At 42.3% G+C, this 24702-nt stretch overlaps 2 protein-coding genes across 3 annotated transcripts in view; one reads left to right on the forward strand and one right to left on the reverse strand.

The window, feature by feature from the left end:
- Positions 1-24702, reverse strand: part of LOC120449300 — a 34251-nt gene that overhangs the window by 9225 nt on the left and 324 nt on the right. Inside the window, exons 1-3 of one of the 2 annotated variants that reach the window (XM_039631691.1) lie at positions 24454-24660; positions 18292-18775; positions 894-1117 (exon numbers count right to left, since the gene is read on the reverse strand). In XM_039631691.1, coding sequence (XP_039487625.1) covers positions 894-1117; positions 18292-18562 — 495 coding nt within the window. In that variant the 5' untranslated portion in view covers positions 18563-18775; positions 24454-24660. Of the gene's footprint in view, positions 1-893; positions 1118-18291; positions 18776-24453; positions 24661-24702 lie in introns of those variants that run through there. The other variant, XM_039631692.1, reaches the window with a different exon arrangement.
- On the forward strand, positions 9080-10237 carry LOC120449299 (gustatory receptor 68a). Its single transcript, XM_039631690.1, has one exon. The coding sequence runs from the start codon at positions 9080-9082 to the stop codon at positions 10235-10237; it is 1158 nt and encodes a 385-aa protein (XP_039487624.1).

The raw sequence follows: 24702 nt of genomic DNA on the forward strand, positions 1-24702 counted from the left end.
AGTTCAGTTCCTAATAATTCAATCTACTGTACCACTACGCCCACATCCACCCCATCCTTCTCACCCCTTATCCATCCTATCCTTTCCCCCCACCCCACATATGCACATAATTACAGCTCCATCCTCGGGAATCCACCTGCCAGGAATTCGATACACATGTACATAGATGGCACAAGTGGCAACTCCGACTGCGTTCCTGCCGCAATTTAATTGTTCACACGGCGTTGGGTGACTCACTCATGTGATTAGCCATTTCCAGGCGAATCCATAAGCTGCTGGTGCATCGATACACAGAGCGAAAAGTTCACACACATTTATACAAGAACTTTATGGAAATTCTGTGGGAAAACTTTACAGCCTCTCTAATATTATATATTATCGTCATATTTTTAAATGGAATTCAAGTTTAAGTATACATAGAAATTGGTATATCAAACTGAACTATACTCAAATTGGATAATAGGTTAATAGAATTAGGTGGAAAAAGAATATAGTTGGTCCAAGAAATCCTTAAAGCTTGTTTCTTAATTGAAACGTGAAATATTTGAAATATTAATATTCACAATATTGTAAACGATATTGATTGAAATATAATGAAAGCTGCTCGTAATTCCTTGAATAAATAAATGCGTTGTCAGAAACTTCCTAATATCTTTGATTATTCAAATTTTCCTTGAATGTACCCGTCTCGAACGTCATGGGTGTAAAATGCCGCAGAACAGATTCACTTTGCCTTTTCGATTTGCATATGCAAATGCGCAATTTCGCTTATAAAAATGTGGATCACGTATCGCGGCCACAGGCGCGTTTTACACTCCACGCAGGCAGATGCCCATGGCGGCATAATTACCGCAGCAAGAGGGAGGGATTGGAGACGGAATCCACGGACTCACCTTGGGCGTGGCGACGGCATGGGCACCGTCGTAGACCAGCAGGTGATCGTTGCAGTCCAACTGCAGCATGTCGAAGCGGAGCATGAAGCGCTGCAGCACCGAGTGCGTCTGGAAGGTGATGATGCAGTCCAGGTTCCGCTCGTTCTGTGACCAGAGCACCGCTCCATCGATCTTGCGGTAGAGCTGCTGGAGGAAGTGGTTCTTGCACAGCGACTGCATGTAATCTGCAAGGAACGGAAAGGATACTGTCTTAGTATATTTGCAACAAAGAGGATCTTACTTAGCATAGCTCAAATCCAAATACTTATATTTAGCTTAAATCCAAATATATTTAATGAAGTCTATATAGAGTACTCATAATAATCACCTATGATATTTAGCTTAATACATTTAATTAGTAACCATTTGTCATGTTTGTGCCATCTTTATTTGTTTATTTTGTGGCATCTTCGTCTCGCTTTGCTCTATATTTATTATATTTAATATTTCCATAGTCCGCATAAAGGATAAACGCGACTTTTCCAGCTAGGAACCCGAGCACTGCACTTGCCACAGAAATCTGCAGGACGTCTCCGCTGGCAACTTCCTTTGGCTTAATGGCGCTGCGGCGTCTCGTGCGCTGCGCCGGAAAATGTGCACTTAAATTTTAATGGAAGGATGAAAAATTCATTTACGCTTCGCTTCGCGTATTACTTGCACATGTTTCCGAGCTCACCAGTTGCGTTTATTATGCCTTTCCACACTGCAGTCGACTGCAGTTCGGCAACTGGATGCTGTGGATTTGCATAATGCCTGATCAGGAATTCAACGCACACGTTAATACCTAATGTACTCGCAAAGGGAACTCTAAAAAATGTGTTAGCTAACCACAAACAATCAAAGCCGCTGAAAGTATAATTTAAGCAATTTGCAGTTAAAGTATATGTTTTTATAAAGAAGTTAGTTTTTTATATACCAGCAAACTTATCATAATTTATTTAGCGAAAAACATAAAGATAGCTTTTAATTGACACATAAACTAAGTTTGAAGCTATAAAATAAAGGAATGTGTTTAAAGACGGAAAAGTTCCAACGTTTTTGCCCCAGAGATATTTCTATCTAATAAAAGGAACTTTGGCAACGTTCGCCACTTTTAGTGATAAGTTTGAACGTTCCAAGGGGGACAGTTTTCGCTGCTGAACTTTTAATTTGCCGCGGCTCAATCAAAACGACATCGACGAACCGAGGAGAGCGGCAGAAAGTCGAAGCGAGCTGCAGGCAGGCGGCAATGCGAAAATAATATCGCATTATTTAAGCAACTTTTAATTAGTTTGATGGCGCAAACTATGGCGCTTAAGTGCCAAATGCATTAACATGAAACGAGAGCCATTTGGAGGAGCTGCTGCTCCTCTGGACATCGTGGCATGCAAATGAACCAGCGACTCGTACTCTCCCTCATCCCACATACTATGCCATACCATAAAACCGACGCAGGACATCGGCAGGATTTTTAATGAAACACAATAATGTAAGTGTATGTGTGGGTGTGTGGGTCTGGGTTTAAGTGGGGCACCCCCCGAGCTTACGTGCGCCTGATTTCAGGCAATTTCCTGCCTAGCAACCGCTTCCGCTCCCGCCGCCGCACTAATTCAATTTTGGCCCCAATAAAACGCACACGAAAAGATGACGCCGCATCCTGGCCAGATGGGAGAGATGTGGAGCAGCAGTAGGAGCTGGAGCAGGAGCATGAGCATGAGCAAGCCCAAGGAATTTACTACAAATTCGTTTTACGCCCTCAGTCACAGGAGGCGGATGATGGGCAAAAAGTGCCATCATGTGAGCTCCTGGCTGCTGGCTGCTCCGCCCTGCAAATGCCTCATTTTCGGTCACAAATGTTGTCCCCGTCGCGTTGCCAACTTCAAAATTGAATTCACAATTTGGATTGAATTGCTGACAGCCCTGGCTGCCCTTTGTTTTAGACCCTATTGTTTCTCTACACAGAGCAAAACTACAAGGGCGTACCTAGCGCTCACTCTATAAAAATATATAGCATACTTTTTTGGGCATACCTTTATTTGTATAGCTTATTGACCATGCTTTTAACATAAAATATACATACATATACATAATTATTTAAGCAAAAAAACAAAAAAACGATTTTTGCAAAAATTTTAATATTTTCGATTGGTATTTTCAGAATAATTTGGCTAAAAATGGTCAGAAAGCGAAAAGAATTACAGTTTTCTACTCCTAATTACCAATACTAACCAACTAATCACTTTTTTGACCGAATTTGTTAAAATAATTTTTGGCCAAATTTTCGCATTTTTTGTAAGGGGTAACATCATCAAAAATTGCAAAAAAATTTTAATAAATATAATTTTTTTTTGAAAACACAGTTCGATTGGAAATTTAATTACGAACTCAACGAGGTATAACATTACATATTTGGAGCTATATTTTGAATTTTCTGATCAAAATACTGATATTTATAATCGCAAAAACACAGAAAATCCATTTTCGGCAAAAATATAAAATCATCATCAAAAATTGCAAAAAATGTGAAAAAAAAATAATTGTTTGTTGAAAACACAGTTCGATTAGAAATTTAATTACGAACTCAACGAGGTATAGCATTCCATCTTGGATCATTATTTCGAATGCTGTGATAAAAATACTGATATACATATGCCCTATTTTAATTAAAAATTGTTAACTTATTTATCTATTATTACTTAACTTATTTGAATTTCTTTCTGTGCATCGCTGCCAAATAAAAGGGATCCTAACTCCCTGACTAGGTAGACAGTTTCTTTTGCTTTATATGTAATTGGCAATTTCGTTACACATTTCGCTTTGATCTCCGGCAGAGTAAATAGCCGAGTGTACCAAAGAGCTGAGCTGGAAAAGGGGCGTGGCATGGTGCCGCCCACCACCTCCTTTGCCACCTGCACAAATTGGCCGCAAGCCACTTGGTAAGTAATTTTCCGTGGCCTTTTCGGTAGTGGAAATTTTTGGAGGTAGCTATGCCGCCTGTGTTCTGTACTTTGCTCAACATTCAACATTCTAGTGAATAAACAAGCCAGAGAAAATAACTCACGAGTCATGGCCTTAACGAGGGATTTACAGATTAGCGTTAAGTAATGGTTAACAATCATGATACCAACGAAATATGGCCGTAACATGGTGTTCAGTTTGTTTTGGGACGGGCTAATGGCTTTTTCATTACGATTTAAATAAATAAAACATTATACTTGCAGAACAAACTTTGTACAATATAAATAAAAATATTTGGAACTATATTTAATTTCATTTGGGTAATATTAAGGGATTGTATGGTAGTATTCATCATCTAAAATTCTAGCCTAGTTGCATAAGGGTCAATTTCAGTTTTAATAATTGTTTTTTATGTAAAATAATAATAAGTATTCAAGAAAATAGTTTACTAAATATATTATGCTTTCCCTTTAGTTAAAAACCCATCAGATAGTTTCGAAAAGCTACACGAGTTTCTGGAGAAATCTTTGACTATGTATTTCAGAAGTTATGCTACCGGAGTTCCTCTTTCGTCCTGATAAATTCACTTGCAGATGCTGCTGCTTGAATAATTTCACTCAGCTGGGAGTGGAACATCGACAGCGACAAATGGGCCAGCACCGAGATCCATGTGCATCTGAATTCGCATTCGCATTCGCATCCGCATCCGTATCTATATCTATATCTGCATCTGCATCTGCATCGCATATGGCAACTTGAGGGCGTTGGAGGTTGGAGTGGGGAATAGAAATAGAATTTCTGCACAATTTACCATCGAGATGTGGGGTCGGGGATCGAGGGAACATGAGAGCGAGGGAGCGAGGGACAAAAGCCCAAGGAAATGAACCGGCAGAGACAATTGTAAAATATCAATTACGTTGTGTGGAGTGAAAATGGAGCGCAAAGTGCTCGGTTGCCGCTTTCGTTATCATTGGCTCCTAGGCGGCCAGAAATCCCTCAATCATTTCTGGACAGGATTGCGAGGATTGGCGAGGAGTGGCATCGAGTTGGCTGTGTTTTCCCCTTCATGTACGTACGTATCGGGATTATCATGCATCTGCGCTGATCCCCCCCGGGGAATGGGAGATATACCGAGATAGATGTGGGGGTGCGGCGTCAACATTCAGATGGAGTGCGAGTTGCATGGGGGGAGTTGGGCGAAGGACAAGAGCAAATCGTGGCTGCCTTCGGGCTGTCGGGTTTTCTGTGTGAAGTGAAAGACAAACGAAAGCCGCGCAGGACGTTGAAACCCATGTGACATTCATGGCAGCCCCGGGATGGAGATGGCGATGCTGATGGTGATGGAGATGAAGTCGTTTCCCATCCAGCAGATACATTTTCTATAAATTAAGGCATTTCTGACACAAATGCTGGCAGCTTCAGGGAAAACAATTCCATTTGCCGAGGAGGCGGATTCGCGGATCTGCTGGCTGAAATTGCAACATGCTTCAAGTTCGGCTCGTCCATGAGCCAAAGTGCATGCACTTAAAACAAAGTGGTACCAAGAAGTGACCACTTTCTGTAAAATATACATCACATTTTATGATTTTGAAAAGCCTTTGATATAATAGAGAATATACATTTTGCTTATAAAATTTATATATTCCCTAAATACTTGTTATATCTTTTTTTCAGTGTTCTTTCATACAGATATACACACATAAGTATGTTTATCTTCAATTTGTTTATGCATTCGCTGGGAACAAGAGCAAAAAATAAATGGGTAGCAGCAGAAAACAGATAACGACAAGGCACAGAGCGGGGATAACCACTCGGATGTGGGATGGGATCTCTGACTGGGGGGCAGGGATTAGTTTTTATGGCTGGGCAGCAAAAACACAGGAAAATGGCCTGCTTGAAATTAGGGATAAGACCAGGCTTAAATCCTGAGAGTGTCCCACATCAAATGGGAGATGGCTCGCAAAAAACAAAAAAGAAATGTTCAATCTCGGCCGGCGTGTTCGTGAAAATATCAAATCCAAAACTGAGGCAGAGCCTCATCTGCCACTGAAAGCCAATTTTTCAGTTAATGGCCGGGATTACCCGGTCGGAATGTTATTTGCTAAGACTGAACAGCGCTACTGAAGGGATTAAAATTGCTATAATTAATTTGGCAGCTCTGTCTCCCGCGTTATTAATCGACTAGTAATGCCATAAAATCTGTGTTCAAGGAGACGCAAGTCGTTTGATGTTGCCAATCGAGAAACCCCATAAAAGTACTTTCCTTTGCAGTTCTTTTCGTAGTTTGGAGTTATCACGATGGCTAAAATCCCTCAATTGCCAGCGGCAATTCGCAAACAATCTGCAAACGTCCAAGTTGCGGGTCGTCACCATAACTCGCGGCGCTCGGAATCACATTGGCAATGGCCATTGCTGGCGGAGAAGCCATTCCGCAGCTTAATGCTTCCGCTCGAGGATGGCGAAAGGGATGCCGGAAGTGTTTGGTGGTCCTAAATGCGTTTTGGCCCGAACTCCTCGTGCAGTTCTTTCTCCATTCGCCTCCCTGGACACTAGATGTCTTCGTTGACTCTGGCTGGAAAACGATGTTTATTCTGCTTTCTAACTTTGTGCTCCTCTCTTTTGCTTTTCCTTGGCGCACAGTCACACGCATGAAGCGACCTTTGCAAATAAAGCAATCCCCAGTTGCACAGGGAAAAACCAGAAATGTATATTGACAAGAAATTTGAAAGCGAAAAACCCCCTTTAAAAATAGTTGATGTAACCTTAAATAAAATAAAATCCCAGGTCATAACACTATCTAAATTTGCTCAAGTCTAGTCTAATAGTTTAATATATTTCATTTATATTCAAATGATTTTTTTTTACGTGCAGCTCTGTGCCATTTTCTCCTTGAATACGAGTCATCGCCAATGACGACACCTTAAGAGCATAGACAAATATAGAGCGAGGCTAGGTGCCTTGCCGGCTGAGAATTATTATATTCGTTGACACACGTAAACAAGAGAGTTCCAGCTAACGCATTTCCCAAAGGATATTCCCAAGGATAATCACTGAGCATTGCAAATACGCTAGCAGGTGTATTGCAACTATAGACGGTAAGTTTATTTGATGAAGTTAACTTTGTGCCGAACTGTGATTAGAGAAAGTTACAAAGATGCTTTGGCAAATATTTCGCTGGCTCTGGAAAAGTTCGGCTGGGAAAACAAAATATATGAGTAGAACTTCAATATTTATTGACTCTTCATGTTTTAGTTGCCGGTTCAATAAAGTGGTTAAATCAGTTTTAACTTTTTTTGGGCATGGGCATTCATCCTCACTCTGATGAATTTGAAAAGTTTTTCAGCTACTTCAGTTGCTGTTTAGGTACTGCTGGTAGTATATAAAATATTCAGTTCATTACTTGATTTATCTATGAGCGCTTTTAAGCAAGCACAAACAACGTGGCGTATACTTAATATTACGTATCCGCCCACTTTTAACAATTGCAAACATCTCACACAGATTAAAATCTCGTTGAAAATGGTTGTAAAAGCTTTTCGGCTTTTATTTATTATAGTTAATCAAGGGGTCTACTTAATTAGCCCTTTCTCCAAAATTTTCCCAGAACCGGGCCAGCATGGTAATGCCCATTTAAGGGCTTATACTTAGCATTTCCTGCAGCTCAGAATTCCCAGACATCGTGATGCAAATTTAATGTAAATATTTTAAACTAATTTTCAGTGATTATGCAAAACCACAAATAAATCTGCAGCAATGGAATAACCGAGTACGCCCACCGTAAATGCTGGATTTTGGCTGCTGGATGGTGAATGGTGGATGCCACAAGGAGTAGTAGCAACAATGGATGGCTGGATGCTTGGAAGGCTGGAGGTAAAGTAACCGCAACGGGGGCAAGCTTAGTGCGTGCCCCAAAGCGAGGATTGGACGAAAGTTTCGTGGGTGGGTTGCATGGAGTAGATGGTAGTGATGGGTTTGAGGTAGGTGGTTTTCAGGGGGTCAAAGTTGGTTTTGTGCTGCTCTGCTCGGTGCTGTGGCAAAAACTTTGGCCCGAAATCTGTTCGGTTTTCGATCATACTCGCCCACCAGCCCGCCGCCGCCTCTTTTACTCCGGATGTGAGCGGCAAGTTGGCTGCAACAAAATAATTTCGCTGGCTCGTTTGTCAAACTAATGGCAGGAATTTGAGCAATTTAAGCAACAAAGGTTAAACAATGAATTTCCTGTGCTCCTATATTGAATTTTACTGGGCCCCGAGTGACCCTCGATGTTCGTGTAAAGTCATTGCCCTCGCAACTATACACTTTAGCTCGAAATGGGTGTGAAATCGAAAAGAAAGAGACTAATTACACAAGTTAAAAGTTTGGATGAATTACCCAGATTTAAAGATTTTAGAAATACTATAACAAATTTGTTTGTATTTTCACCTACATTTCAAATTTTAATCATGCTTCTATTAAGCAATGTAGTCACTAGAAAATTGTTTCCAGTGCATTGTGGCACAACCTACACTCTATTCAGTTGACTAAGCTGTAGCTGCTGGCATCGACATCTGGTGCCGGACTCACACGCTCCATTAGCGCCACCAAAATTCGATGGCATCTTGGAGGCACTGGCGATGGCTGGCGATGGCCACAAGGATTCCCAGATGACGCCTCTGGTCTTTTGTCGATGCTGTCGCTGCTTTAATGAAATAATTGAAGTAAATGCCTTTCGCCCGGACGACTTCGTCCATCCAGTTCATCCGTCGAAGGCGTTTGCATAATGAGCATAATCCCCATTCAGTCTCCCTGCATCCTGTCGTTTCATTTGGTCCCCGGAACATCCGTGTCCGTCAAACCATTCATGTGGCCCATTGAGCTGCGTCCGCCGCCGGCGGTTTGTCAAAGTAATTGGGCTATTTACGTGGCCCATTGGAGCGGGCTTTTAAGTTTCAAGGATATTTATGTCAGTCCGCAATTATGACAGGTCGCATTAGCTCGTAATTACCCAATGATTGTAGTACTGCCACCCGAACTACTTAGTCCACTCATCAGTCATATAAGTCTGCTCATATATGTAAATTGTAAATTTAAATAGCAACGTATTATTACGTTCATTCTCTGTTTATGACAGTTAATGAATTCTACTAATAGCGTAAGCTGCCACTAAGTTAATGAATAGAGCCCTCAAATGAATACATTTTAGTTACTGCCGCAAAACACACCACACCGATATGAAGATCTTCCAGGACATTTGGCCTATATCCTGGCCCTCGCAGATCCTAGCTATACTGCCATTCTATAGTCGAGACGTGGAGGATAGCTTTCGCTTGGGAGGATTGGGTCGCTGGTATGGACGTCTGGTGGCCCTGATTACACTGCTTAGCTCATTGACACTCGGCAAGGATGTGCTCTTCGCCTCCAGGGAGTACAGATTGGTGGCCAACGCCCAGGGTGACACCGAGGAGATCAACAGGACCATAGAGACGCTTCTGTGCATCATCAGCTATACAATGGTGGTACTATCGAGTGTCCAGAATGCATCCAGACACTTTCACACTCTGCGCGATATTGCCAAAATCGATGAGTTCCTGCTGGCCAACGGTTTCCGGGAGAACTACAGTTGTCGCCATCTGGCCATCCTGGTCACCTCTGGAGCAGCAGGTGTCCTTGCTGTGGCCTTTTACTATATTCACTATCGCAGTGGCATTGGCCTCAAAAGGCAGATCATCCTGCTCGTGATCTACTTCCTCCAGCTGCTATACTCCACTCTATTGGCCTTGTACCTCAAGACACTGATGATGAACTTGACACAAAGAATTGTATTTCTTAATCAGAAACTGGACACATTTAATCTTCACATGGACAACTGGCGTGAGTTGAGTAATCTGATAGAGGTGCTCTGCAAATTTCGCTACATCACCGAAAATATAAATTGCGTGGCCGGAGTTTCGTTGCTATTCTACTTCGGTTTCTCCTTCTATACGGTCACAAATCAGAGTTACTTGGCCTTTGCCACATTGACCGCCGGCTCGTTGAGATCCAAAGAAGAAGTGGCTGATACCATTGGATTGTCATGTATCTGGGTTTTGGCCGAAACCATCACTATGACTGTAATTTGCAGTGCATGTGACTGCCTGGCATCGGAGGTGAATGGTACGGCACAGATCCTGGCGAGGATTTACGGAAAGAGCAGGCAGTTCCAGAACCTCATCGACAAGTTTCTAACGAAGAGCATCAAACAGGATCTTCAGTTCACCGCCTACGGATTCTTCTCCATCGACAACTCCACTCTCTTCAAGATCTTCTCGGCAGTTACGACCTATCTGGTGATTCTCATTCAGTTTAAGCAGCTGGAGGACTCCAAGGTGGAGGACATTAGCCAGGCTTAAGAGCCAGTTTTATTGTAGCATTGCATTATTTTAAATTAATTTTAATGTATCTGAAGGTGCTTTATTGAAAGGCTTCATTTATTTTAATTAAAAAACACCTAATAGTGAACCCACAAGGGAGTGAGAAAATTGGGTTTCTGTGTTATGGATACCAATACCCCGTGTCAAGTGCCTGAATACCCACACCGTAAATTGTGTGTGGATGACTCGTGATGGAAATCAATTTCAAGCTGACAGCTGCAATATTTCCAATCCTCCTGCTGCCGGTGGGGAACGGCAAACATTGCAATGCGTAGAGCTCATCAAATCGTGGGAACGCGGTGGATGCCAAGGGGCATGCGGCATGGGGCATGCCACGTGCAACTTAAACGCATCATTAAACTTTTGTCACTTCTCAGAATGTGGCAACCTCAGACCAGAGGCACTCGAGCGTGCAGCCAAGATGAAGTGCCAAACTAATGAAGGAACTATGGAGCGGCCAAAAAGGGGGGGGGGGGGGGGGGGGGGGGGGGGGGGGGGGCGAAACGTCCACAAACAGGAGCTGGCGAAAAGGACATGCCCCAAATGGGCCAGACGATAAGATTCACCCAAGTCTGCCTGTCGCTCGTCCTTTTCCTTTTTCCTTCCATTCCATTGCAATAATCAAGCGAATTGTCGCTTGTCAAAATGTTTGAATAGTCAAAAGTTTCGGAATTTATATTTCACGTTTTTTTTTTGCTGTTTTTGTCCTGCGGCACAGTTGAGCGGCGATAGCTCGGACTTTTGAAGTGAAATTTTATTAAAATCGATGGTAAAACTGAAAAGTTCTGCCAAATGACTCTCGTTAAACATTTAGTTTGGTTACTCCAAAGATGCACTCGAGAAATAAAAGTTTTTGTTTGTACTATGACTTTATGGTGCTATCGCAATTTATAATCAACTTTTGGTACAGTACAGCTCAGTACATAATTATTTTTAAAATTTACTAAGATATTAGCTAGTATTTTTACTAGTACATTTAACTTTTATCTACATATTTACCAATTACTCTCATTTACTTATGTACGATAAAAAAGAAACTATCTTTGCAGTCAATCGTTCTTTTTTTCCAGAATCGCTTAAGTTTTTTCTGATTGGGTAAACTTTGCCAGTTGCACTGGCAAAAAGCAGTTTAATTATGCGCGCTTTTCAACTTTTCATTAAGAACTTGTCAAGGAGCTATCAACTTGTCAGGCAGCCATCGAAGGGCTGCTCAATCTGCCGGGGAGTCGATCATTTCCGGAACGATAAGGTAAACCCAGATGAGCCCCCGGATATCCGGTTGGATGTGGACGGTGAAAAGGCCTGTGGGTCTTTTGTTTGTTTATTTTAGCCCCCTCACAAATTCTTAATTAAATTTCGCAGTGGCCTTCTGGGCCGGACTTTGGCTGGTCTTAACTGGCCTATGAGGCGGCGGCTTAAATATATATTTTTCGAAAATCATTTTTCCTCTTATTAATTCCCTTTTTGAGGCTACTGGTGCTGCTGTTGGGAAACAAAGCGAAAACTTTTTGCATAGTTTTCCCAGCGAGCTTAGTCCTACCGTTAGTTTATTACGCCATTGTTGGTGCTGCGTCTTTTCTCTATTATTTTTATTTTATTTTATTTCATTTCGTTTTCTCTTGCTTTTTATTATTGTTGTTTACTTAGTTCGGTGCTATTGTCTAGGCGCTTCTTGTAATATTTTTCCTTCAGCCAACGGCCACCAGCCACGCCCACCGGAATCTTGGCTGCGGACGATAATTTCGCCGCTTTGTTTTTTTGGGCGGCGTGGCGCGTGGATTTTCCGTGCAACGCGTAAGTGGATCACGCGCACACTAACTTGGCTAAGGATACAGGACACAGCTTTGAATGTATGTATGTATATATACGAGTATAAAAGTATATCCCTGGCCGAGAAAACGGCGCCAATACAATGCCCATGATGACGACACGAACGAAAGAGGCTTGGGACTCGTAGTGGCTTTTTCTTGAATAGAACACAATTTTCTGTGCATTTGATTACAAAAGGGATTCATGTGCTTAACTGAAGGCACAATGCCCGGAATGTTCAACTCATTTTATGCCCCTTTGTGGCCCGTTTCGTACACTTTCCCTCTTTCTTCGCTCCGCCAGGATTCGGATTCGGATTTAGATTCGGAATCCATCAATGCAGCACTCAAGGATGGTGGATGGGGCTTTGGGGTTTTCAAATTAAAAGGGGCAACTGGCTGATCACATTTTCTCCAATCAATATCTAGTAAGCTGTGGCGATGATGAAGTTTTTGGGAAATCGGTCAGCGCTCTATACATATTTTCACTTTTACATACTACAAAATCAATAAAAACCTTTATAAATTGCATTGCTAAGACTACAATTTAATAGTACATTTCTTCAATACCAGAGCAGTTTATAATCCGCATGTAGCATTTATCAGTTTTCAAATAAATTAGAGTTTATTTGCAGAAGCACGAACGAGCAAATAAATACCGATTGGTTGACAAAAAGGAAGCCTTTTAAAGCCAATTAAAAATGGGTCCAAAGTTTGCCAATTCCGCGAAATTCAATTTGTCAAATGCAATTCCCGCAATTGACAGAATGTGCATTGCGCTACCATACTTGATTTTATTTTTTGGTGGTAATACATAAATTAAATTTGAAACCCGGGCGGGCACATATGTACATACATATGTATTGCATTTATCGACCGATTTCGCATAATAAGCGATTACCTACTCCCGATTCCAGCAGCAGAGCGGAAATATTGATAAATGATCCGCCCGCGTTCGTGGACAATTTCACAAAACCAATTCGCATCGAACGAGAATTCATTGTTCGCTGTTTTTGGGGCTCGCTGCTCCAATTGCTCCAAATGGAAACCAAACTGAAACTGAAAAGGGGAGAGTTGGGGGGGCCTTTTTGGCAATGACACCATGCCGCGGGATGCCAACGCATCAATACTCGATTTGGCATCGCTTCCTAGCAAAAGTTCGACATCGGAAAATTTCGCTCCCAGTTGCGAACTACAAATGGAATTTATTATGCGTTGCCTGATTTCTATCCGCTGGCTGCAATTTATCTTCCATAAACATTTATCTGCGCATTTGACTGTGACCTGTCCGATTTCTCCAAGGATCGCTAAGCAGCTGAGTCATCGCCACTCGGCCAAGATTTATGATTATTAGTCAAGCTGGAGAGAGGAAGCAAGCTGGTCAAAGGTGGCACATAGTAACACCACTTTTCAATTTAAAGTAAGTTCTATCGCATCAATAGAAGAATTCTTTAAGAAGTTAAGAAAAGATACCATGTATGTAAAATACTATAGCTTTAGTATTAAAGCAAGCTCCTAACTTGGTCCGTTTTAAATCTGACATAAAGGGGTTAAGGCTTTTGCAGCGTGCCAGCCAAATAATGCCACTCACAATTAATCAAGATCTGCCAGACAATCATTTCCTCACTTAGGGAAGTTTTTTAGACAGTGAAAGGAAAGCGCCGCCAGATGATTGCTGCGGCTTGTTACAAATCTCATTTCGTATGCGCAAGGATTTGGGGAAAATTAAAATTTATTGCCCATGGAAAGTCCCTGCTCCTTGCCCCTTTTATCCCCTTATCCCCTTATCCCCCTTTATTCCCTTAGCCCTTTTGCCTTTGTAAATTCAACCGCTGACGTGGGAAGACCGCATTGGACTCCTCCTTCTCTGTGAAAACTCATTTTGGTATACTTGTATGTAGGCGACGGAATGGAACGTTCTTGCCGCAGTGGACCAGTTGGTCCCTCTGCCATTCCCATACCCATACCCATTAGGAGCCTCCTGCCCCCAAGCCGCAAGTCCAAATCCGTTCATTCATATTTATGCCACACAAAGAGCAAAAGCAAAAGTTTTATGCCACTTCTTCGTCCTGCTCGTCGTCGACAGTTGTTTTTCTCCCAAATTTATTGGCAGTTGGCCATCAGCTTCTCTTTGAGTTGGATTTGGGGGAACCATTTTGGGGGAGCTGGGTCTGGATCACGGCAACGTGACATATTTTCAAAATTGTATAATGTTCGCATTATTGCAAGAATCGCACAATTGGATGCGAGAAATGATGAGGGATTTTGGACATGATGAACAAAACGCATGACAGTATCCCTTGTCAAAATATACGCATTTCCGGCACTTTCAATGGGAACCCAAAACAATGTTCACATTAAATCTATAGAATAAGTTTGATATAGGCACTTGGCTAAATACTGCAGTATGGACTAGACTTTCATATTATTTACCAACATGTTCAATGTTTGTGGAAGTGGGGTCAAACAACTTTAGTTCAGCACAAAGCTGGGCTTACCAATTAGTAAATGAATTTAATTATAGTGCTAACAAAATGGATTAAATAGCTGGATTCGGTGTTTCATACTCAACAAGCCCGCTCAATGAACGCACGCCACATTTGACTAAATTGAGAGCAATCCAATTATCAAAATGCGAGACCCAAAGTGATATACTTGTAACTATATGGTGATATGGTGATATAATTACGTGCAAATACTACGCACATAATTGCTAATGAAGAGCAGAGTTCCGGTTCGTTGACAGTTGCAAAGTTTTTGGTGGATACAACATGAAGAGCTCACACAAAGTAATTATGGGAACCACTTGCAAATGCCTGTGAAAACCCCCAAAAAAAAAACCCTTTATACACATATATTTATATATGTATGTATGTATGAAGGCAAATATCTACACATTTACTTACGAAAGCAACCGTTTGCAAGTGTTTTGGCAGAATGGAATTTGAGTGAGAGCCAACAAGTTTGTTCTGACTCCCTGCCCGTGCGACTCATTATAAGTTACGCTAATCAAGTTGAACGTGCGACCGCATTCAGATGGGGGGTAAGATGGGGGAATGAGGGGTTTAAGGGGCTGCTGAAGGATGTGGGAGTAAGTGGGCGTGACCACCAACCGGATGCCTGGCAGACGACACCAAAGTGGCTGCTTCGAGAGCCGAAGAAAGGAAATGACAATTCAAATTAAAGACACCAGACCAGGATGTTTTTTTTACTTTTATTTTGGGGAGAGGATGATAGAATCCAGTGGTAGTAGAATGGGGCTAAATGGAAATATGGGCTGGCTGGGCATGACCACGCCCACCACTCGCATTGCCACTTAACATGAAATTAATTATGAAACTTTTGTGCAAAATTTTGTTGAACGAGTTGAAAAGTCTTCAATGCTGCTGCTCGACAGCGAAATAAGTGGGGGTAAAAGGAGTTGGCAGCCAGCAGGAAGGGGAGGGAATCAGGCAGTAAGTATGTGGCCGGTAAAAAAGTTAACGGCGATGAGCATGGGAAATTAAGTACACGCCACGTGGGCCACAAGTCTGCTGGGGACAGCGAAGGGTTGCCGAGGGAGGGGGCTCTTGCGGTTCTCGTTTGTGTCTGCGTTTGAGTTTCACTTGGAGTCGGAGTTGGAGTCGGAGTCGGAGTCGGAGTGTGTGTGACCACAGCAAATAAGGAGCAGCAGGCGCAGGATTGGAAGGAGCACGAGCAGGACGAGGAGCAGGAACTGAAGCAACAGCGAGTGCAGCTAAGCGTCGCCCGGAAATGAGCAGGAAAAACGAACTCAGCGCGTTGCACAGTGGTACGAGGTGAAAAGTCTGATACGGCCACTAAACAGGTTCTTAAATAAAATATCTAAGACTAGCATTCCTTTCATATACAATAAATTCTTATCCAAGCAAAGACTTTACTATTTTATATAGGATTAACATAAGACTATACAATAATAATGATTAGTTTTTGTATATGCCCAAACTAGTGTATGTTGGGTGCGCAGCAATGCAAATGCTAGTTAGCATCGACACTTGTCACCCTATATATTCCCGCGGAGGCTGCAATTAGGCTGCGTTGCAATCACGATGAGAAAAGGGCGGGAAATGCTCTGGAAGTGGCAGCCGCGTCAGCAGCAAACCGGAAACGAGCCCAAATAAGTATGCAACGAACTTTTTCAGCGCCCTCGACTGGCAAACTTTTGCAGCAACTGCAACTGCCACTGCGACTCCGCCTTGTGCAAAAAGAAGGAGGCGGTGCCCCCAATTGCTGGCATGTAAGTTGTTTTACTTCAAATTTTAATTATGATTTAATGCTAAAATACGGAAATAATTTGCGCCAACAACGTTCGTCGCCGCAACTCAAGCTGCACGGCTGCGAGGCACACGGAGTCGCTCCGCCTGAGTAATTCCATTTCATGGGTCGGCAATCGCGGTCACCATTCTCTGTTTGGGCGTATCGGGGAAACCATATATACAACGCTCCATAATCGGACTATTTCCGCAACCAGGCTTGTTAGCCACAAATTACTTTCCTGACCAGACGGACAATATATTATTACTTTAAGTTTGTTATGTTTGATGGTGGCGAAAAAGCTAACAGCGCAAACAATCGGTGATATTGATACTTTCTAGTTGTAACCTTTTTTAATAATAATAATTTTTTTGATAATTTAATACCAAGTTTTAATTAAGTTGTATCCAAATTCTTTACCCAATTTAAGATGCACATAAAAACGATTGCCCCAAATATGTGTCATCGCACGTGCTTTTGTACACATGTAAATACTTCAGTATGCGCGTTGACATTGCATCGTAAAAATGTGTATTTATTTTCTGTTTATTTGCCGCATAAACAATATATGCAGGAAGTGAATGAATTACCACAGTAGCCGTGCCATACAATGTTATCGCACCACCATATATGAATTTATATACATTTGCGTGAGTGCGTGGTTTTTATATGTTTATAGTTCGAGGATTTCCATTTCTTTTCGGATTTCGCCGTTCGGCAACATTTAAATGCACTTTTATTACATTTGCTCAAACAAATTTTTATTGTCGAGGAAAAGGAAATCGCACAAAAACATAAAACTAAGCTGTTCACAGATTTCATTGTACAAGACGAGCAAAGTTTATGGACGGTGGATAATGTGCTCTTCATACATATGCTCGTATAAAGTTGCGAAATGCCAATGCCGGGATATATGTAATTATACCCGTTACTCGTAGAGTAAAAGGGTATACTAGATTCGTTGAAAAGTATGTAACAGGCAGAAGGAAGCGTTTCCGACCATATAAAGTATATATATTCTTGATCAGGATCAGTAGCCGAGTCGATCTGGCCATGTCCGTCTGTCCGTCCGTCTGTCTGTCCGTCTGTCCGTCTGTCCGTCTGTCCGTATGAACGTCGAGATCTCAGGAACTACAAAAGCTAGAAAGTTGAAATCAAGTATACAGACTCCAGGGACATAGACGCAGCGCAAGTTTGTCGATTCAGGTTGCCACGCCCACTCTAACGCCCACAAACCGCCCAAAACTGCCACGCCCACATTTTTGAAAAATGTTTTAATATTTTTTCATTTTTGTATTGGTCTTGTAAATTTCTATCGATTTGCAAAAAAACTTTTTGCCACGCCCACTCTAACGCCCACAAACCGCCCAAAGCTGCCACGCCCACACTTTTGAAAAATGTTTCGATATTTTTTCATATTTGTATTAGTCTTGTAAATTTCTATCTATTTGCTAAAAAACTTTTTGCCACGCCCACTCTAACGCCCACAAACCGCCCAAAGCTGCCACGCCCACACTTTTGAAAAATGTTTTGATATTTTTTCATTTTTGTATTAGTCTTGTAAATTTCTATCTATTTGCCAAAACACTTTTGGCCACGCCCACTCTAACGCCCACAAACCGCCAAAAACTGTCCTTCGCACTTACACTAGCTGAGTAACGGGTATCAGATAGTCGGGGAACTCGACTATAGCGTTCTCTCTTGTTTTGTATTTGAATAGCGCATATTGGTGATAAGCAAAAGTAGTTTAGACGGAAAACACGGGGGATGTGTAAAAGATATTATTTTTATGGGACAGGTTTTTGTCCTTAGATTTTTCCTGTATCATTGTTATTTAAAAAATCTAATTTGACATTGAACTGCTCGATTTACAACGAATATTTTCTAAACATTTGAACAATTAGGATGCAATAAATCAATTGTCCCATAAATAATTTTAAAAGGTGTACTCACAGTGTTTACTCTTCTCGGCGGCCACCTGGCTGCCTGGTGTCTGGGCGAGAATGGCGAGGAGTCCGATGAGGATTAGCAGCCACTGGGGAATGCCCGACCCCGAACTTTGCCTTTGGGTTAGGGTCCCTGACCGCCGCACCGGTTCACCATCATCTGCCGCTCGCCTGGGGATGCGGGAGAGGGCGGGGCAGGAGGGGGCGAGAGTGGGCAAGGATGTGGGGCCGAGGTCGGTGGGTGGACCCGGCCCACAGGATGTGGGCATCAACAGCATCGCCGAAGCTTCGGTGGCTCAATTTTCGTGGCTTTCGCTTCTGCTTTTTGGGGCTGACTAAAAAGTTGGCTTCGCTTTTGTTCGCTCGCGATGATTTCTTGTCGCGTTTGTCATTCTCCGGCAATTAGAAGCTTTCATTTATGAATTTTCCTTCTCCCGAATGTTTCGCCTCATTGGAGATTAACGGGTTTCGGCCAGCGTTCCAATTTCACTCTGCAAACAAAAAGTGCATTTAGTAGGGAAAAGGGGCTATTTGGTGTCTGACAAAATTGCCAAAGCAATTGGCAACAGCTTACGGCCAACGGACGATAATGGATAATGGTCAGTGAAATTAATTTCCCACTGCTATGGCAATTCTGTATTTTCATTCGGGGAAGCCAAATAAATATGCTGGCTTAAATATATATATACTATATTCCTTACACACTTTAACTATTGCCCTTAAAAATGATTAAAGAAAAGTGTTTTTTCTTGGGAAACTACGAGGATATTAAAGTAAGAGATCTCACAATCTGATTACATTTACATACGCCCTTTCGGCTTAATCCCCCATCGCAATGCCCACTGGATTGGGTCAATATTTGGAAGCATTAAGACATCTCATAAATCGAGGCAATCAATGCATAAATTTTGCCACTGGGTGAGTGCTGGAGCAGTGGCTCGCACTAAAAAGTGCATGTAAAGTGAAATATTACGCATACGCAGTGTGGATGGGTTTATCATGGCAGCGCAGGCCATGAATACATTGTCGCCCCATGCAAAAGCCCCACAACCACACAAAAAAAAGAGGACGGGTGTTAAAATGTAATAAGGAGCTGGCGTTGATTCCCAAGTACTGCCCAGCTGCTCCACTTTGTTCCTTATCCGTTGGTTGGGCAATGGAACGCCATGGAATGGAAAACGCCATGGGGCTTCGGTTGCAAGTTTATCACACTTAGAAATCGTCGCCAGCTGCTCCACATAAAGCGAAATAATAATGAGAAATCAGAGGCAGTCTGCAAAAAAAGAATGCAACATATACACACATATATATTACTGGTCCACATCCATGGACTCCATATACACACTTATACTTTCATATTGGATTGAAACTAGGACCCGCAGCCAAATCGGAGGACTTGGCCAGTGACCGTGTCACACACATTCCGGCGTGCCTGACATCCAGCTAACGCTCCAATTTCGTGTTTAATTAAATCTGATTATAGCTTTTCACTTTGTCCTCCTTTGTGAGCCACTTTTTCTGCGCTTGGCATCTCTGCCCACGGGTGGCTTTGTGTACGGCCAGGACCCATGATAAATTTAATTTTTATAAATTCCAATGCCCAGCACAACATCTTGATCTTATGTTGGACGAGAGGAACAGACAAACTAGTTTAATTTCAAAGTAAAGAGTATGTAAGCTATACCTATATTTGAAAACAGCCAGTGTGTAAACGAAAACATATTAAACGAAGGCAAACGAAAAGTACTTTGCAAAACTTTTAGTGATTAAAGCTCGATGTGTATACAAAGTTTTTACAAAACAGCAAACAATTGAAGACAAACAAGAAAATGTTGGGCAAGGAAAACTACAATTAATAAAATACCCAAGCGAGGAAATCCAACTACAGCGATTCGCTTTTCAGGAAAAACACACTCACACACACACACAATCAGTGACCTAATATTCACACTTGCACACAAGTGTGCACATAAAAGGAGGTGTATACGAAATACAGGACATGTATTTCCATGGCTGCTATTTTCCATTTTCCTTTTCTTTTTTTTTTTTTTGTGTTATTGTCGTGGCCGCCATGGCAACCAATTTTCTGGGCAGTTGAGAAAATCGCTCTCGAAAGGACATTAGAGGATACATTTAGGCAGTTAGCGACGACCAATTTCGTGCGTAGCAAAATAAAAGTTTACGCTTTGATTGCCCTCTAATTTACAAATTCGGATATCGGAAAATACAAATCAAAGCGAATAATTTTGACCTGACCGAATGGATTTGGAGTTCAGCCACCGCTGAAATGGTGTGTGGAAAATGTGGGAGAGTGGGAAAGTGGAAAAGTGGGAAAGCGGGAAAGTGGAAGAGTGAAAGAGTGGCGGCAATGCGAAGCCGCATAAATTACCAGCACTAGCAATTCAACACAAAGAAGGCTGAAACGCAACAAAAGCCGCTTTGCCGGGCTGCGGCTCCCTGGAAACATGGCCAACAGTTCCGACAGGAACAATAACAGTAACAACAGCTGAAACTATGGCCAAAATGGCCAACACGACGTAACTGTGAAGAAAAATTAGGCGACATACAATTAATGGCCCTGTGGGGTTTCATCGTCAAATCGCTTTGGAGCCCACATTTGTAGGGTTTTTTTTTTGACTTTCTGGATATACAGTCTTTTGTTTGATTTTGATGCCCGAGTGCGTTCTACTATTTACCATATTCTATGAAGCTTTTCTAGAATGGCAAGACAAAAGGATTTGAATGTAATGATAATATGAATGGAAGGTTTTCTAGGGCGAAGTTGGTATCGCTTGTCAGATCCATTATTTTTGGGCACATAAAAAATCATTGCTAATGGCGATTTGTCATTAGCTTTTATTGAAAAAGTCTTGTACCAAAAATGTATGAGAGTGCACTTAAGAAAATTGTGTTCAAATTTCAGTTCAAATATAAACAGATTTCTCTTGTTTAAAGACAACTAAATATTTAACCTATAACACACTTTGAAAACAGTTGAAGGTAAGTTTTTTACTCATGTTACCGAGTTTTCCAGCCACTTTTTGTGACTTTATAAATATTTATGCACAATGCATGACATTAAATCCTGTTTGCTCCACACCTGAACCATTTTGAACAGCCCAGTAAAAGCACACAAAAAACGCTCACTTTGGCTTTCAGTAAATACGACGCAGGAAAACATTGGCAGTGAGGGCGGAAAAAGCAGTGGCAACAATGCTCGAAAGGGGGACTTTCGAAGGGATACCCTTTGTTGTGCTGTCCTGGTGCTGAAATCCAGGAGGGTGGTGGGGTAGCATTTGCCGACACCTCGGCCACACACACAATGCAAATGTATTAACTGCAGGACGTTATAAACAAAAGAAATTACGTTATGGCGGCGAAGTGTTTTATGTTGGCAACACTTCGCCAGCACCCGCCATCAAATGCGAACGGATTTCGCATATTTCTCCACCCGCTTACACAAAGCGAAAAGACTACCATGTCACAACTTCATTTGTAAAAAAAATGTAGAAAAAATGTATAAGTGTTAAAAAATATGGAAAGCAAAGGTTGTGCCTCACTGGGTTAATCAAAAACGAAAATACCCTCTTTTTGAACCGTGTCAGTCGTTGTTAAAATTCCTAGAGATAATAAAATTCTGATTTTATGTATCTATAACATTGTCCGGCTATCAGCGTTTTTCTTGGTGCATGCATGTTTGCCAACCGCTTTTCACCGTCTGTCCGCCCGTCCGCACGTCCGCCCGTCCCTGGCCTCCAGTGTCCGTCCGTGTCCGTCCGCATCCGTGTCCGTGTCCGTTAGTCTCCGTCCGCGTCTGACTCACGTCTGCATGGGGCATGTCTATTTGTCTGCTGAATACCGAACCGGGCTGCCAACAGCGACAGCAGCAACAACAACAAACAGTAGAGAAACACGTCACTATGGGTAAGTGCAGTCGTGCTCCACGGCGTATGAGTAATTTCTGTGGCATGAAGCGGTTCTTTTTTTTTCGGAGCGGCAAGGAGATGGCCGCATTGTTTTGGCCATCGCTTTCGCTTAGCTCTTTTGTGCGGAACAAGCTAGCGTGTATTTTTGAAGTGATTTTCTGCTGCATTTAGTCCTTTTATGGGTTTTCCATGATGTGTCTACAGGATCATTTTGCAATGGTTCCTTGCACTCAAAATCATGCGGGCTTACACGAGTGCTGCGCTACGCTTTAAAGAAATTTCGGCTGCATTTCAATCGAAATGATTCAATTTATTCCATTAGCCAAGGAGTATTTCTTAAATTTAATATTTTAAATCATTTTAAAAGTTGCAATTTAATGGGAGTGAGCTATTTTTGAAATACTTATTTCATTTTGAACTCCACAAATAGCTATAATGGTGTGTTAACAAAACCCTTCACTCTGCCACTCATGATGCCCATTTCCTTAAGCTCCAAAAGTGCCAAATCATGAGATTGCGCTGCCATGGCGATTGCGATGACAAACCGTGAATGTGGCGGACTGTGGGTAGGATGGAGCCTAGGATATGGCTCTAGAGGAAGGGTGTTGACGGGAAATCCTAACGAGTGACAGCTGAGACAATCCCAAGACGCAAAAAGGCGGCCACAATGATGACAAGAGCAATCGGAAGCCGAAGTACGAAAAAATCAAAGCCCTCGATTTGCCTTTCGGCCAAATCCCAGCGACAGATTAATGGTGGGGACCAGCCCGGGGGCGAAATCCACGTCCACGTCCACGTCCAAGACCAGACAAGAAACCGCAATCGCAATCAAATTTATTTATTTATTTTTATGTTTAGCCGTTGGCAGTTTTCTCATTTGTGCCCAGCGCAGCACATAAGCTGACAGCCCCATCAACTTGTTTTCCCCTTCGCTGGGGCATTGGGTGTATTCAGGGGCTGGCTATTCCAAAGGGTCGAGGTCAGGCTAATGATTAATACGCCTGGCTGGTCCAGGCACTTGGAGTGGCGTGTCCACCACAACAGCGCAGTAGCGTTCTTCCGCTCTGCGGTTAAAATTAAACTATCTGCTATTTCCTTATCTCTAAAACTGTTTGTCAGCACTCAAATAAAGTGCTGTAAATAAAGCACTTAAATAAAGTAAAATCTCCGTAAAATTCTGTTTTTAGTTTATTCAAAGTAATAGGCGATAAAAAATGCATAACTTTAAGATGTAATATTTACAAATGTGCTTTGTTCTAACAGAATTATATAGTTTTTTTTTTCCACAACCGTGCCATTTAGGGAATCCTGACTGTTGTTGTATGGGCCCCTCGAGTTGTGGCAGGGATTACGCTCTGCAGTGAGAACTACTGGGCTTTATGGAGTGCGGACAGAAATAAATCACCTGTCGGGGAGTCTTGGCTAAGACCTCGTCGAACAAAAAATATAAATTAGAAAATCCAAAACGGAGCGGGGGGGGCTGTGGGGCAAGCAACAGAATAATCCTCCATTACCACACTTCCTGACCTGACCCTGGCATGTGCGAGTGTGTGTGTGTTTGTATGTTTGTGTGTTCCATGGCACTACTTTCACACATTCGCCTGCTGTTATAGTATGTACTCCTGCACACGCACACATGTATATATATAAGCCAGGGATATGCGTGAAGGACCTTCGCCATCGACCACACCACAGCAACGTGTGAGCGAGCGAGACAACAGCATTAACAGAAGTCCTTGTGCGCTCACAGTGACAGCGAGAGAGAGAGGATGACGGGGAAGGCAGGGAAGGCGGGGATGGCTCTCGCAAAGAGAGCACAAGAATACTACTCGCTCGTAGTACTCGCAGTCGGGGGCGTAAAATGTGTAAAACTCAACTTGACGGCTCCGTTTTGCGGCTCTCTGATGAATGAGATTAACCGGCGAGCCAGAAACCACCCCCCTTTTTGGGCCTCGCGACAAATGAGTGCAAATGACCTCAGCACAGGACAGGGGAATACGGTAGCAGCAACCCTCGATCCTGTTCCTGTTCCTTTTCCCGTTACCGTTACCGTTCCCGCTTTTCTGCTCCTTTTAAAGCGGTGCCCATCCGCAACACTCGTCCTTTTTTGCATTTTTACGACACTGTAACTGAATTTATTATGCACTTGGCTTGCGTTGTTTATTGATAATTCTATAAAATTCCAGACTGCCGCCTCTTGTTTAATAGCATGATATTTTAGCATACCATACAGAACTACTCACTTAATAAGTTAATCACTTCATATGCACAATTGAACCAACCACTGTTGTTTGTGTGAAATATCCAGCGGGTATTTAAGCATATTTGCTTTCTAGCATATACATTTCATATTAAGTTTAATTTTCGATAGTTCTTTTTACACAATTGCGGTTGTTGCACAGCGCGACGAAAAGCTTCTCACTCAACGTTTCAACTGCGACTGTGACTCGTTTGTGTTTAATAGCGAATATTTTGGCGTCTCGCCTTAAACT

Source organism: Drosophila santomea, chromosome 3L, assembly GCF_016746245.2.
Source record: "Drosophila santomea strain STO CAGO 1482 chromosome 3L, Prin_Dsan_1.1, whole genome shotgun sequence".
NCBI classification, from domain to species: domain Eukaryota; kingdom Metazoa; phylum Arthropoda; class Insecta; order Diptera; family Drosophilidae; genus Drosophila; species Drosophila santomea.

What these genes read in the sequence shown, in the direction of transcription:
- LOC120449299 (XM_039631690.1), top strand. Translation starts at nt 9,080, where the DNA reads ATGAAGATCTTCCAGGACATTTGGCCTATATCCTGGCCCTCGCAGATC.